This window comes from Octopus bimaculoides, chromosome 7 (assembly GCF_001194135.2).
Source record: "Octopus bimaculoides isolate UCB-OBI-ISO-001 chromosome 7, ASM119413v2, whole genome shotgun sequence".
In the NCBI taxonomy this organism is placed as follows: domain Eukaryota; kingdom Metazoa; phylum Mollusca; class Cephalopoda; order Octopoda; family Octopodidae; genus Octopus; species Octopus bimaculoides.
In genome coordinates this window covers 89,259,909-89,272,657 of record NC_068987.1, presented here as the reverse complement: position 1 = coordinate 89,272,657, position 12,749 = coordinate 89,259,909, and the positions used below count along the sequence as shown (strand labels likewise).

Sequence of the window (12,749 nt, the reverse complement as noted above, 5' to 3'; positions counted from 1 at the left end):
CACACACACACACACACACACACTAAAACACACAGATGTATAAAATGTGCCTCTTTCATATTGTGTATTCCTTTTGTAGCTTTCCTTCAGACAAAGGAGAAGACTTTACTGAAACTTATCCAACTCCCACCACGGGGTCTTCGTGAACTAAATTTTTACCAGACTGTCTTTGATGAAAAGGCTGAATCAGATCCCATCCTCAAACGCTTGAAGGACTTCTTACCGTACTTCTATGGCACTTGCAAATTTGATATTTTCCCTGATGGTAAGCCTTTGTTTTTTGTTTTATGCATTTGTTTATCTTTAACCTTTTACTTGCTTTCAGTTATTGGACTGTGGCCATGCTGGGGAACTGCTTTGAAGGGTTTTAGTCAAACAAATTGACTCTCGCACCAACTTCTTAAGTTTGGCCCTTATTCTCTCAACTTGTTTTGCAGAACTGCTCAGTTATGGAGATGTAAACAAACCAACTCTGGTTGTCAACTGAACACACACACACATACACACACACACACACACACACACACACACACACACACACACACACACACACACACACACACACACACACACACACACACACATGCACACACATACAGACAAATTGCTAGACAAATCACAAATCCCTTCAGGTTGATGGCCCTTATCAATCTGTAGAAAAAATGTAGGTACAAATTCCATAAGTTGTACCTGGTGTAAACTATGGACACATAAGAGGTGCAGCAATATCAGAGGAAGATTGACTGGGAAAATAGTTTTTGCGTGTAGAAGGTGCACAGTTACAATAAACACTAAAAATGTCCCAAAAATAGACTCCATGAAATGCCAGTGAAGTAAGCTAGAGGTAGTTGGTAGCTTCTGTTATCTAGGTGACTAAGTCAGTAGCAGAGCTGGATGCTCAGAGAGCATGGCTGCAAGAATAAGAATAGGCTGAGCAAAGTTCAGAGAGCTCCTATCTCTGTTGGTAACTAAGGGCCTCTCCCTCAGAGTAAAAGGCAAACAGTATGAAGCCTATGTGTGGACAGCTATGCTACACAGTAGCAAAACATGGGCTGTGACCACTGAGGATATGCATAGGCTTGAAAGAAATGAAGCTAGTATGCTTCGCTTGATGTGTAATGTCAGTGTGAATGTATGACAGAGTGTAAGTGTCTTGGGATATGTCCATCAAGGCCAACTATGAAATGGGAGAAGGAGCAACTATGTTGGCAGTTTAGGTTATCAATGTAGGTCTTGAAAATGTGTAATTTGATATTGAGGTCAGTGATTCGGGTGAGGAGGAGTCTGCTAGACTAGATCAAGGGTAGGCTGGATTGGATTGTAGGAGAAAATTTATTATGGTAAGCTCTGGGTTGTGGTAAGTAAGGAGGGGTCGAAACATAAGGGTGAAAGAAAAATAAAATAAAAATAAAGGTATACAATCAGATATAGGCTTGGGGTATGGGAGTCTCTTGCTAATGGTAAATGACCAGGGGAGAGGGATAGAGAAACAGAAATTTGGGGGGTATTCGGTGGATATTGGTTGGAAGTGGTGGGGGAAAGCTTACGGAGGCTGTCAAATAAAACTGAACTTATGGAATTAAAGTTATAGTAGAGTGCTACCTATCAATAATGAGTTTAAAAATTTAAAAAACTCAAAAATTACTATTACCCAGCCTTACCTGGTACATACCTTTTCAAGTACCTGATTCTATCAGAATCCTCATCTTAATTCTTATATCATCATCATCATCGTTTAACGTCTGTTTTCCATGCTGGCTTGGGTTGGATGGTTCGACTGGGATCTGGGAAGCCAGGAGGCTGCACCAGGTCCCAATCTGATCTGGCAGTGTTTCTACAGCTGGATGCCTTTCCTAATGCTAACCACTCTGAGAGTGTAGTGGGTGCTTTTTATGTGCCACCGGCACAGGGGCCAGTCAGGTGGCACTGGCATCGGCCACATTCGGATGGTGCTTTTTACATGCCACTGGTACGGGGGTCACAACTACAATTTTCGTTTGATTGTAATTTGATTTGATATTGCTATTGATATTGATGTACTTGACTCAGTAGGTCTCCTCAAGCACGGCATGTCGCCCTATGATCCAAGGTACTTTTGAGTGGGTTGGTTATGCAACACTGGTGTAGGTTACAGCTGTGGACTCACTTTATTTTCCGAGTCTTCTCAGTCACAGCATACCTCCAGAGGTCTCAGTCTTTTGTCACACACACACATACATTTTTGTTGTTGCTGTTTTGTTTTTATATCGTGTTATTTGTTGGTAAGCCTGGCGGACATTTTATTCTTAAATTGTCAAAGTCTTTCACAGTCATTCATTATCACACATTATCTCATACTCTGTCTCTTCTGCCTCTTTGTAGAGCTGTGCTCCTACAGAACATGTCTATCCACATGTGGTGGATGGTGGAATATACAGGCTAGCTGCAAATAATCCAGCTTGATGGTTAATAAATAAACAGTTGAGGACCAAAAATGGCAACATTCACCAGGGGACATTGACACAATCGATGAAACTGTTGAGCCTATAAAAGTGTACATATTTTACAACAGGGCTGTAACATCATCTAGAATGGGGGCTGTCATACTTTATGATGGGGGGGCTGTGTCATACTTTATGATGGGGGCTGTCATACTTTTGGATGTACTGTGCCATACTCTAGGATTGGGCTGTGACATACACTAGAATGGGAAAGCCTACTTTTTCCTGTCAAGGGCTTATAGGCCCCTTTATTAGACTATTTTCCTTAGTCATTGCACAGTGATTACTATAAGCTTTAAGCTTATATAAAAATACCATTATTATTATTCACAGAATTGTAAAACTTGGTGCCATATAACAAATCCATTCGCAACAAAAGCATATGTATGTATATATATATATATATATATATATATATAATAATATTAGGGACAAAATCCAAAATTACAGGTAAAAACTCAATTAAAATCAATTTATAAAAAATTAAAATTAAATTGAGCTTTACAGATTAAAATATATATAAATATATAGTTTTAGGGAAAAAAACCAAGTTCCATGAACTCAGTGATGAAAATCCACTATCACATGTAGAAAAATTAATAATTAAAAGCATAATAAATTAGTATAATATAATATAAAGTAATTATCATAAGATAAAAATAATAAAATGTATTATCTTTATCTTATGATATTTACTTTGTATTATATTATACTCATTTATTGTGTTTTAATTATTAATTTTTCTATATGTGATAGTGGACTTTCATCGATGAGTTCATGGAACTTGTTTTTTTTCCCTAAAACTATATATATATATATATATATATATATAAAGGATAAAAATATACACATATTCATACATACAACGGGCTTCTTTCAGTTTCCGTTTTCCAAATCCACTCACAAGTCTCTGGCCAGTCTGAGGCTATGATAGAAGATATTTACTTAAGGTTCTGCATTGCGGGGCTGAATCCAGGATCACATGGTTGGGAAGCATATCTCTTTGTACCACTGACTAGAAATATTGAGAACTTCGATATACAACTCGTCGCTCTCGTAAGTAAAGAAAAAATAACTCATGTGAATATTGTGCATTATGTAATTCTTGAATTTCAAATTCCATCTATTATAAAGAAACGATTATCTCCCTTGTAATAGTTGCCATCTCTAGGGAAACCATGTGTGTGGGTGTCATCATCATTTAATGTCTGCTTTCCATGCTCGCATGGGTTGGACGGTTTGACTGCTTAGCTACAGGGATGTAAACACACCAACATCAGTTATCAAGCGGTGGTGGGGGGACAAACACAGACACACAAATACATATATATATATATATATATACGACAGGCTTCTTTCAGTTTCCGTCTACCAAATACACTCATATGGCTTTGGTCAGCCCGAAGCTATAGTAGCAGACACTTGCCCAAGGTGCCATGCAGTGGGACTGAACCTGGAACCATGTGGTTGGGAAGCAAGCTTCCTACCACAGAGCCACTCCTGCTCCTACATATATTTTCTTATTGATTTCTACATGTGTAGTTTGTAGGTAACCTGGAAGGCTGTAGAGGGAATGGGTTTTACATCTCAGGATTCCACATTACAACAAGATTTTCAGTAAGACAACTTTTGCATAACCCAGCAGATGTTTGGATCATCATCGTCATTTAATGTCCATGTTCCTATGCTGGCATGGGTTGGATGGTTTGACAGGATTTAATATTCTGTCGACCATGTCCATGCTGCAGGGTCTGCTTTGGCATGGTTTCTACAGCTTGGTGCCCTTCCTTATACCAACCTTTTTACAGCATGGACTGAGTGCTTCTTGTGCCACCAGCAATCTTGAGGTTGCCATGCAGCTCACTGGACTACAAACTCCAAGGCCTTATGGGAGGGGATGAAGGTCACTTAAGAAGGGAGAGATGAGGGAAAGAGAAATGGTCAGTAGCCGGATGCAAAAGTATTTATATACATATCATCATCATCATCATCACAGTTTTAACATCCACTTTTCTGTGCTTGCATGGGTCAGGTGGAATTTTCTATAGTCGGATGCTCTTTTTGAGGTCAATGTCCACCTGTTTCCAAATATGGGAAACAAACCAACCCAGAGTGTCTATTCCCCAAAAGGCTGTGAGCTGGCAGAAACGTTAGCACACCGGGCAAAATGCTTAACGGGATTTCGTCTGTCTTTACGTTCTGAGTTCAAATTCTGCCAAGGTCGACTTTGCCTTTCATCCTTTTGGGGGTCGATAAATTAAGTACCAGTTGCATACTGGGGTCGATCTAATTGACTGGGCCTTGTGCCTAGAGTAGGAAAGAATGTGTCTGCCATGGACAGACATTACTTACATGACAATGATATTTAGTTATCAGGCAAGGAGACAGTAACAGACACTTGACCAAAGCCATGTCAGTTAGTGGAGCCAAGCACAACTTGTCAGTCTCAAGCAAGATGAAATTGAGTCTGGTGATAGGTTTACATATTGATGAAGCTGTATTTTCAAAGAGTGTAATGCTTAGACTGCAATAAGCTAATATGAAGCAGAAAAGCTGTGTTTACAGACTAAAGGTTCAGTCGAAACAAAGATATTTATAGTTGAAATAATGCTGGCATATTTAAAAATCAAAATTATAATTAGAAATACTGATGGGATCACGAAAGACAAGCGCAATGTCTAATTAAGTTTTAATAAGATCGTTGAGTAGGGGAGACAACTCGCAAGATGTTTTGGTATTAAAAGCCCCGAGTCAAACCTGAAAACATGTCTGGTCATGGGGAAATATTTCTTTGTTTGGAAACAGATAAGGGTTGTCAGCAGGAAAGGCATCTTGCCATAGGAAATCTGCTGCAGTAAAGTCTGTCCAGCTCATGCAAGCATGGATAAAGGCAAAGGTGGGCACCATAAATCGAAAAGTGAACGTCAATAACCGTTAACCAGTGATTTCTTAATGTAATGGAAGTTATTGGACAAACTGTTAATGTGAATTTTTATTCTAGAACCCCCCCCCCTTTTTTGCTCTAAAAATCACCTAAAAGCACCTTTAAAAAGTGCCAAAACTATAAAATCCATTAACTTCAATTGAAATGAAGTTAACTCAAGTTGACTTGAGTTAATGGAAGTTAAATGTAATGGAAGTTAATTAGTCTGGTAATGATTTCCAAAGTTAACTTAAAAGGTAAATTGTTAACAAAAATGTTAATTTTGTTAATTAACGATTTGGTGCCCAGGTTTGAATAAAGGAACATTAAGATAATGATGATGATGTACGTCTACACCGAGAGGTGAGTGTAGCTTTCATTCCTAAGTAAATCTACTCCAGTGTATTCAGTTGATTATATCCACCCCATTTTTATGCTAATGAGAAAAAAACTAATATTTGTAATGGTTTGTTCTTAACTAAACAATGTTTACAATTTCTATTTTATTACAGAACTGTACCTTCACTTAGAAGACATGACAGTTGAATTTGAAAAAGCTAGTATTGCTGACATAAAGATTGGAAGCCAGACTTATGATCCGGAAGCTTCTGCTGAGAAAATTCAATATGAAAAAATTAAAAATCAGTTTTCAACAGAGGTTGGTTTTAAATTGGGATTTCGGGTAAGAAACTTCTTTATGAAATTAAAGTAACTCTTTCCAACCAGCCAGACTTCTTTTAGAAATGCCATGTGTTCTATGTATTTCTATTAATTCTTAAAAGTTCTATACCACAAATATCTCTCCTATCACCAAATAGTGTTGTTGTTTGCAGTTGAAAACTATTACTAAATACTTCGACATCAAAAACAAAATTTAGTCTCGTTTTAGAAAGCAAATATTTCAAGAGAAGGGTAGAGACATTTTGGCCCAGCCATTTTGGGCATCAGATGTTTCAGTGTTTCTCTTATTCTCTCTCTCTCTCTGAGCATCTGCTTATGTTTGTATCTATGTGTAATGTCTCACTTTACTTGTATATTTCTGAAAGTGTTACTTGTTGCATTTTTATTGAATGATTTTCTTTAGAAGTTGTTTCTTTCTTTCATTCTTGAGCATAATGATAGTCAATACTTCAATCAGTGAATTTTGTGATTTAATTAAAGAAAGATTTGGATGTGGATAAAACAATTAGTGTAAAACTTCAGTGTCATTTGTATACACCAGCTGTTTAAATGAAATCAAGATTTATTGATGCTAAGCAAGCGTGAACGTACAGTTCTATATTTAAGAGATGAGGAATTATTCACATTATTTACATTTGACGGATATTTGTCCTCATCCTGTTTGTTGTTAACACAACGTTTTGGCTGATATACTCTCCAGCCTTCATCAGGTGTCTTGGGGAAATTTCGAACCTGGGTTCTCATTCCTAAGGTATTTTTTGATGTTATTATTATTCAGGTCACTGCCTGGAATCAAACTCGGAATCTTGGGGTTAGTAGCCCGTGCTCTTAACCACTACGCCATGTGCCTGTGTGAACATGTTGATATTGCATTGATTAGTGAGCGGCAGTGATTAAAAGAATAACATTAATTTACTGACATATTTTAAGTGTAGTGTCTCTGCATATTGGTGGCTTTATGAGGAGGGCATTGTTATAGTAATAAAAGTAAATAATATTTGTTGGGTCTGACAAAAACCTTAAAAAGGAGGAGATGAAAGTATATCTCAGATTTCTTTTTCTGATGTGAATTGTGAGGATTTCAAGTTACAGAGAGTAACTGGGGTATAAATTTAGTTGAGACAAGGAAATTGCTATTTTGCAAAGATATAGGGACAGGAGTGGCTGTGTGGTAAATAGCTCGCTTACCTCACTACCGTGTGGACATGTTTTTTAGCTGCTGCAGTCACGTCGCTGTATACCAGCGTCGTGAATTATTGAAGCACAACTACAGGTAAGATGTTTGTGTTTTTTGGATTTAGTGGGGGTTTGTTGCTCGTGTTTATTTATTTTTTGTCGAACAAGAAATCTCCACTGAGTTCCATGCATTTGTCTGCTTGTGGCTGTGCTTAAAGTCTCACTTAGCGGTGAGGAGTGTGTTTTGGGGGCATATCCCTCCTCCAAAAATTGTGAACTTTGTTTGCAAAAATTGGTTGTTTTCAAACCGAGTTTTGAAAACTACTAATTTGAAGAAAAAGTCTTCCTCTTGCTTTGAATTTCACCACGTGCAAAGGATTGGATTTTACCATCAAAGTGACGACTGCAGCGGAGCTGGGATCAAATCGGGCCGGAGTACCGTTGTGGCCTGAAAATTCTTATTCTGCTTGGAACTGTATATTTTTATTTATTCTTTCTGAACTGTTGTCTTTCCTTTCTCTTTCTTTTATGGACTTATTTTAGTACGAACTATTAATTTTATTTCTTCCGCTTTTTTTAACTGTTTTCTCTTTTTGCCTGTGTTTAAAATTTTTCGTTGTATTTATTCTCATGTGGACATTTTTCTCATGGCAGAGAATATAAAGAAAAATAAGGCCACTGCTGTGGAGTGGGAGATTGTCCCACCCAAAAAGTGGTTAAATGATTTCAGGGAAAAAACGGTGGTGTTGCGGACCTACTCTAGGTTACTCGACACCATTACGGTCTTTCCCAAAATTGACATTGAAAAAGAGTTGGCAGAATATCTGCCAACTATTAAGTTTATGGCAAGGGGTGTCAAGTACACAACGGTTTAGTTGCTATTTGACACCCCTGAGGTGGCTCGCAAAAAATTCTGTTTCTTCCCACATACTGTTGAAAGAAATTAGCTAGAGCTTGGGTCTGTGGGCTGCCACCCGGCATAGTACCTGATTGGATAGAGGATACTAAACGACGGGGTCTGGGTGGCAGTGGAGCCAAGCTCCTAAACGTGAAAATTTTACCTACAGCCGATTGTGTTGGATCAAAAGTGGTTTTGACCCTGTGGACCCAATCAGCCAAAGATCTGATTTTCCCAGATTTTTTAAGGATGGCTGGGCACAGGTATCCGGTGATAGTTGAGGGACACCCTCCCAAGTGTCACCTGTGTCTGGAGCCTGGCCACATTAAGAAAGACTGCCCCCAGGACCAGAGTAAGGTCCTGGAACAGTTAATAAATGTTGTTCCCCCTGCTCCCCCAGTGGAGGGAGAGATGGAGGAAGTGGAAACCTCCTCAAAGAAAGGGAAGAAAAGAAAGAAGGTGGGCAACAATGGTTGCTCACCGAAAGTTGCGGGGGAGGAGGAGGACCTTCTGGCTAAGGTGGAAGTGCGTCCTATTCCAGTGACCCCCCAAAAAGAAGAAAAAGAATGGGACATGGCTGGAGCCTGATAGTGTAATGCCAGCGTGTCCTGACACTCCGTTGGTGGGAATTGTGCTGCCGACAGTAGAAACTGAGGCCTCGCTCTATGAGGAGGAGGAATTTGTAGTCCTTTTCCACAAGGGAGGGGCCATTGAAAATATTGTTAAAAAGTTTACCAGGAAGGGTTGGCGGAGAGAGATCATCACCTGTACCAAGGACCCTGGTTGGCCTCCGCAGGTGACTGCGGAGGTTGTGGGAAACAGACTTGTGCAGAGTGATGAATTTCTTCCCCAAAGACGCATTCCACTACTTACTGAAGTGGCCCGATGAAGAACCAACGAGGTGCTCGAGTGCAGCACGGAGTCTGGTCGGGCGGTAAAATGTAAGAGGATGAGTGCCTCATATTCAAAGGGAATGTGACCCATTAAAAGAATATTGTAAGAGGCAAGTGCCTCATTTCAAAGACATGATAAATTGAAATTGTAAAGTAAGAGGTTTACAGCCTCAATTTGTAAATTTATGTATAAATTTATAAAAGAACAATGTTTTAGAGAAGCAAAGTTTGGCGGGCGGCTTCTGTCTTCTCCCTTTAATACCATCTTACTCATCATTCATCTCATCTCGTTAATGTGTTTGTCCAGCCTGCAGCTACTCCTCTGTGTACTGCCCTCATGGCAAATTGAATGAAATAAAGTAGCTTGCTTACCAACCACATGGTTCCGGGTTCCGTCCCACTGCATGGCACCCTGGGCATGTGTCTGCTACTATAGCCTCGGGCTGACCAAAGCCTTGTGAGTGGATTTGGTAGATGGAAACTGAAAGAAGCCCGTCGTACATATATATATATATATGTATGTTTGTGTGTTTGTCCCCCCAACATCGGTTGTCAAGCGATGTTGGTGTGTTCATATCCCTGTAACTTAGCAGTTCAGCAAGAAAGACTGATAGAACAAGTTCTAGGCTTACAAAGAATAAGTCCTGGGGTCGATTTTCTTGACTAAAGGCAGTGCTCCAGCATGGCCACAGTCAAATGACTGAAACAAGTAAAAGAGTAAACATACTTTCTTTTAACTATTTAAAGAAATGGTTATAGAAGTAACAATATTCTTAGAATATAAATGGAAATAAAAATGTAGTAGAATTTAATATATTTCTGTTGTAAATTGTGTTACAGGTATATCGTCCTTCAACTGATACCTTTCATTTCGCCTGTCGAAAGAAGCTTCTGCAACTTGACCGGTTTCAAATTTTAGAAGAAGGTTTGTCTATTATTGTATTTTATCTTTAAATATTTTCTAAAGCAGACAATTGCTGAAAATTTTGAATCCTAGACATTTTGTTATCTTTTACTTGTTTGTCACTTAATTCCCAACTAAATGGTCTCAGATTCTGTCCCATTGTGTGTGGCGTCTTGGACAAATGTTTTCTACTATTGCTCCAGCATGGCCACAAGTAAAAGATATCTCCCCAAGTAACTGAAAATCGGTTCAATTTTCTATTGCCAAATATTGAGAAATTTAACAAAAAAATATCATTGTGCAGTTTTTCCAAATTGGAATCTACATTTTTATTGTTTTTTTTTTCTCTGTCTAGGTATTGGTGAATATTTTAATTTGTCTGAAAGTTTACGCAAAGATGCCGTCTTTGCAATCTTACTTGAGCTCATCGACATCAAAAACTGGTTTGAAAATCAACGAAAATTTGCATTTTATTCCTCTTCCATACTGTGCATTTATGAAGGCCTTTGGCCTTGTAAGCAGCATTTAGCAGCAGTGTCCCGCTTACTTCCATCAAATCATTCTGTTGTAAACAAGAACAAAGGTGATTGCTGTGCAACGACAAATCTCGAAGATCTTTTGCAGAGTTCATATGGAAAAAAAGATTCTTGTGTCAAAGTGAAGATGATTGATTTCGGTCATGTGTATACAACATGTGAAAGGGACAATAATTATTTAATTGGATTGGACAGTTTAATTAACTATTTAAAAAGGCTACTTACAGAGTTATAAAATTGTTAATTACTAAAATATCAACTCCAGCAAGTCAGCTCTGTTCCAACACAGCAATAGATACAAACAGGTTGATGCGTCCATTGCTGTTGACTGTCTCATTTACTGCTTTTTATTTTTCCACAGCTTTTAACACTTTCAGACATGGTATATAATAAATAATATAAAATAAGCTACCTGAATCTTTAGATCAAAAGTAACAACAAAATACCAGAGTGGAGGATGGATCAGTTCATTAAACTGTGCTTCGAATACACTGAAAATGTTTTACTTTTGAGAAGGTCCACTTCATCATTGAGAATAACAATTGAGATGATGGGAAGAGATAAGTCATAAAGAAGCTTCGTTTTTAGCAAACTGCTTCACTGCTTCACCTCGTGAAGGTGGAGCTGTTAGAGTTTGCTGTAAATTCATCACAAAGTGATAATTACATTGTGAGCCAACATTTACAAGACAAATCTGTCGTCGTTTTTTTGTCTTTTTCTATCCACTGAGTAAATGTATTGTAAAACATGGAAACAAAGTGTTTTATGCTCTGAAAATATTTTAGAAATCTTACAAAAAGAACAAGACATGAAGTAAATAATTTAACAGTCTCCAGTAATTCTGAATCAAAGAAATAATGTCGTGCAGTGAGAAGGATTCAATACATCATCAATAATTAACGAAATCAGAAAATATTGAATTATTTGTGGAATTGCTCATAAGTCCCCCAGGAATGGTTATGTGGTTAAGACGTGGTTTTAAGTTCAGTCCCACCGTGAGGCACCTTGGGCAAGTGTCTTCTACTATAGCCCTGGGGCTGATGAAAGCCCTTTGAGTGGATTGAGTAGACAGAAACTGAAAGAAGCCTGTCACATGTGCATCTGTTCATCCATCTTTGTCTTGACATGGGTAATTGTTGTGAATAAGGGACACTGCCATGCATTTGAAATATTCTGTGAATCTAAGTCTGAGCATGGGGCAAGTGTGACCTTGCTTAACAGGAAGAGTATCTGACCACAGAAAAATCTGCCTCAATGAACATCTGTTGAAGCCATGCAAGCAGAAGAAAGTGGATGTTAAAATGATGATCATCATCATAATTTCGTTATAAGATTATTTTTAATTGGAGGAAGGAAGAAACAATGGTATCTTTGAATTAGATTTCCATTGTTAATGAAATGTGATGTCTTTACATAATCATCATTTAATGTCCATTGTCCATGCTGGCATGGGTTGGACAGTTTGACCAAGGCTGAAAGGTTCCACTAGATTCCAGTCTGATTAGGCATGGTTATATGGCTGGATGCCCTTCCTAATGCTCAGTAACGGGTGCCATTTGTGTGACACTGGTATCTGCCACAATGGCGATTTTACTTGGTTTGATGGGTCTCCTTCTCAAGCACAACTTTATGCCAAAGATTTTGGTCATTGCCTCCACGAGGCCCAACACTCGAAAGGAGCTTTTTATGTGACACCAGCATCAGCCACAACTACGATTTCCCTTGCCTTCACGGCTCTTCTTTACATTGTTAAGATTTAGTGTTTAGCAATGTATTTCTTTATGTGGATAAAAAGTGTGACAATTACCATATTTGATGGCATAGAAAACACACAAGTACATAGGACGCACCTAGGCTACACTTTTGTAAAATAAATTACCACTTTCGGCCAACAGTTGAGAGTTTTGAGCCCACATTGAATGCATTAAATGCAGGGGGATTTTTTAAGCCATCAAATACCGTACTTTATCGACAATACTATTCATTCACAATATATAAAATTACCCGACGGTTTTATACTGAACATTTTATAAGGGACCATTCATTGCTATGTAATATTTTACATTATTTGATCAAAATCTATGGCTTTGTCAGATTTCTAATTATTTCTGTTAAGTGTTCATTAAAAAAAGAAAAAAAAGAAAGTGGCTGTGAAATTTGTTGTTACTGCATGATTTTTCTAATTTTATAACATTTATTATTAACAATGTCAGATTACTGCTTATGACATTTTCTCATTCATTACTTCCTGTTAACAT

At 38.1% G+C, this 12,749-nt stretch overlaps 1 protein-coding gene across 3 annotated transcripts in view; it reads left to right on the top strand.

The window, feature by feature from the left end:
* LOC106870575 (inositol polyphosphate multikinase) overlaps window positions 1–10,898 on the top strand; it is a 23,829-nt gene extending 12,931 nt beyond the window's left edge. For all 3 annotated transcript variants that reach the window (XM_014916703.2, XM_014916702.2, XM_052969783.1), the window contains exons 3-6: window positions 80–265; window positions 5,916–6,085; window positions 9,892–9,976; window positions 10,311–10,898. In XM_014916703.2, the coding sequence (XP_014772189.1) occupies window positions 80–265; window positions 5,916–6,085; window positions 9,892–9,976; window positions 10,311–10,726 (857 nt within the window). In that variant the 3' untranslated portion in view covers window positions 10,727–10,898. The remainder of the gene's footprint in view (window positions 1–79; window positions 266–5,915; window positions 6,086–9,891; window positions 9,977–10,310) is intronic.
* The last annotated feature ends 1,851 nt before the right edge of the window (window positions 10,899–12,749 follow it).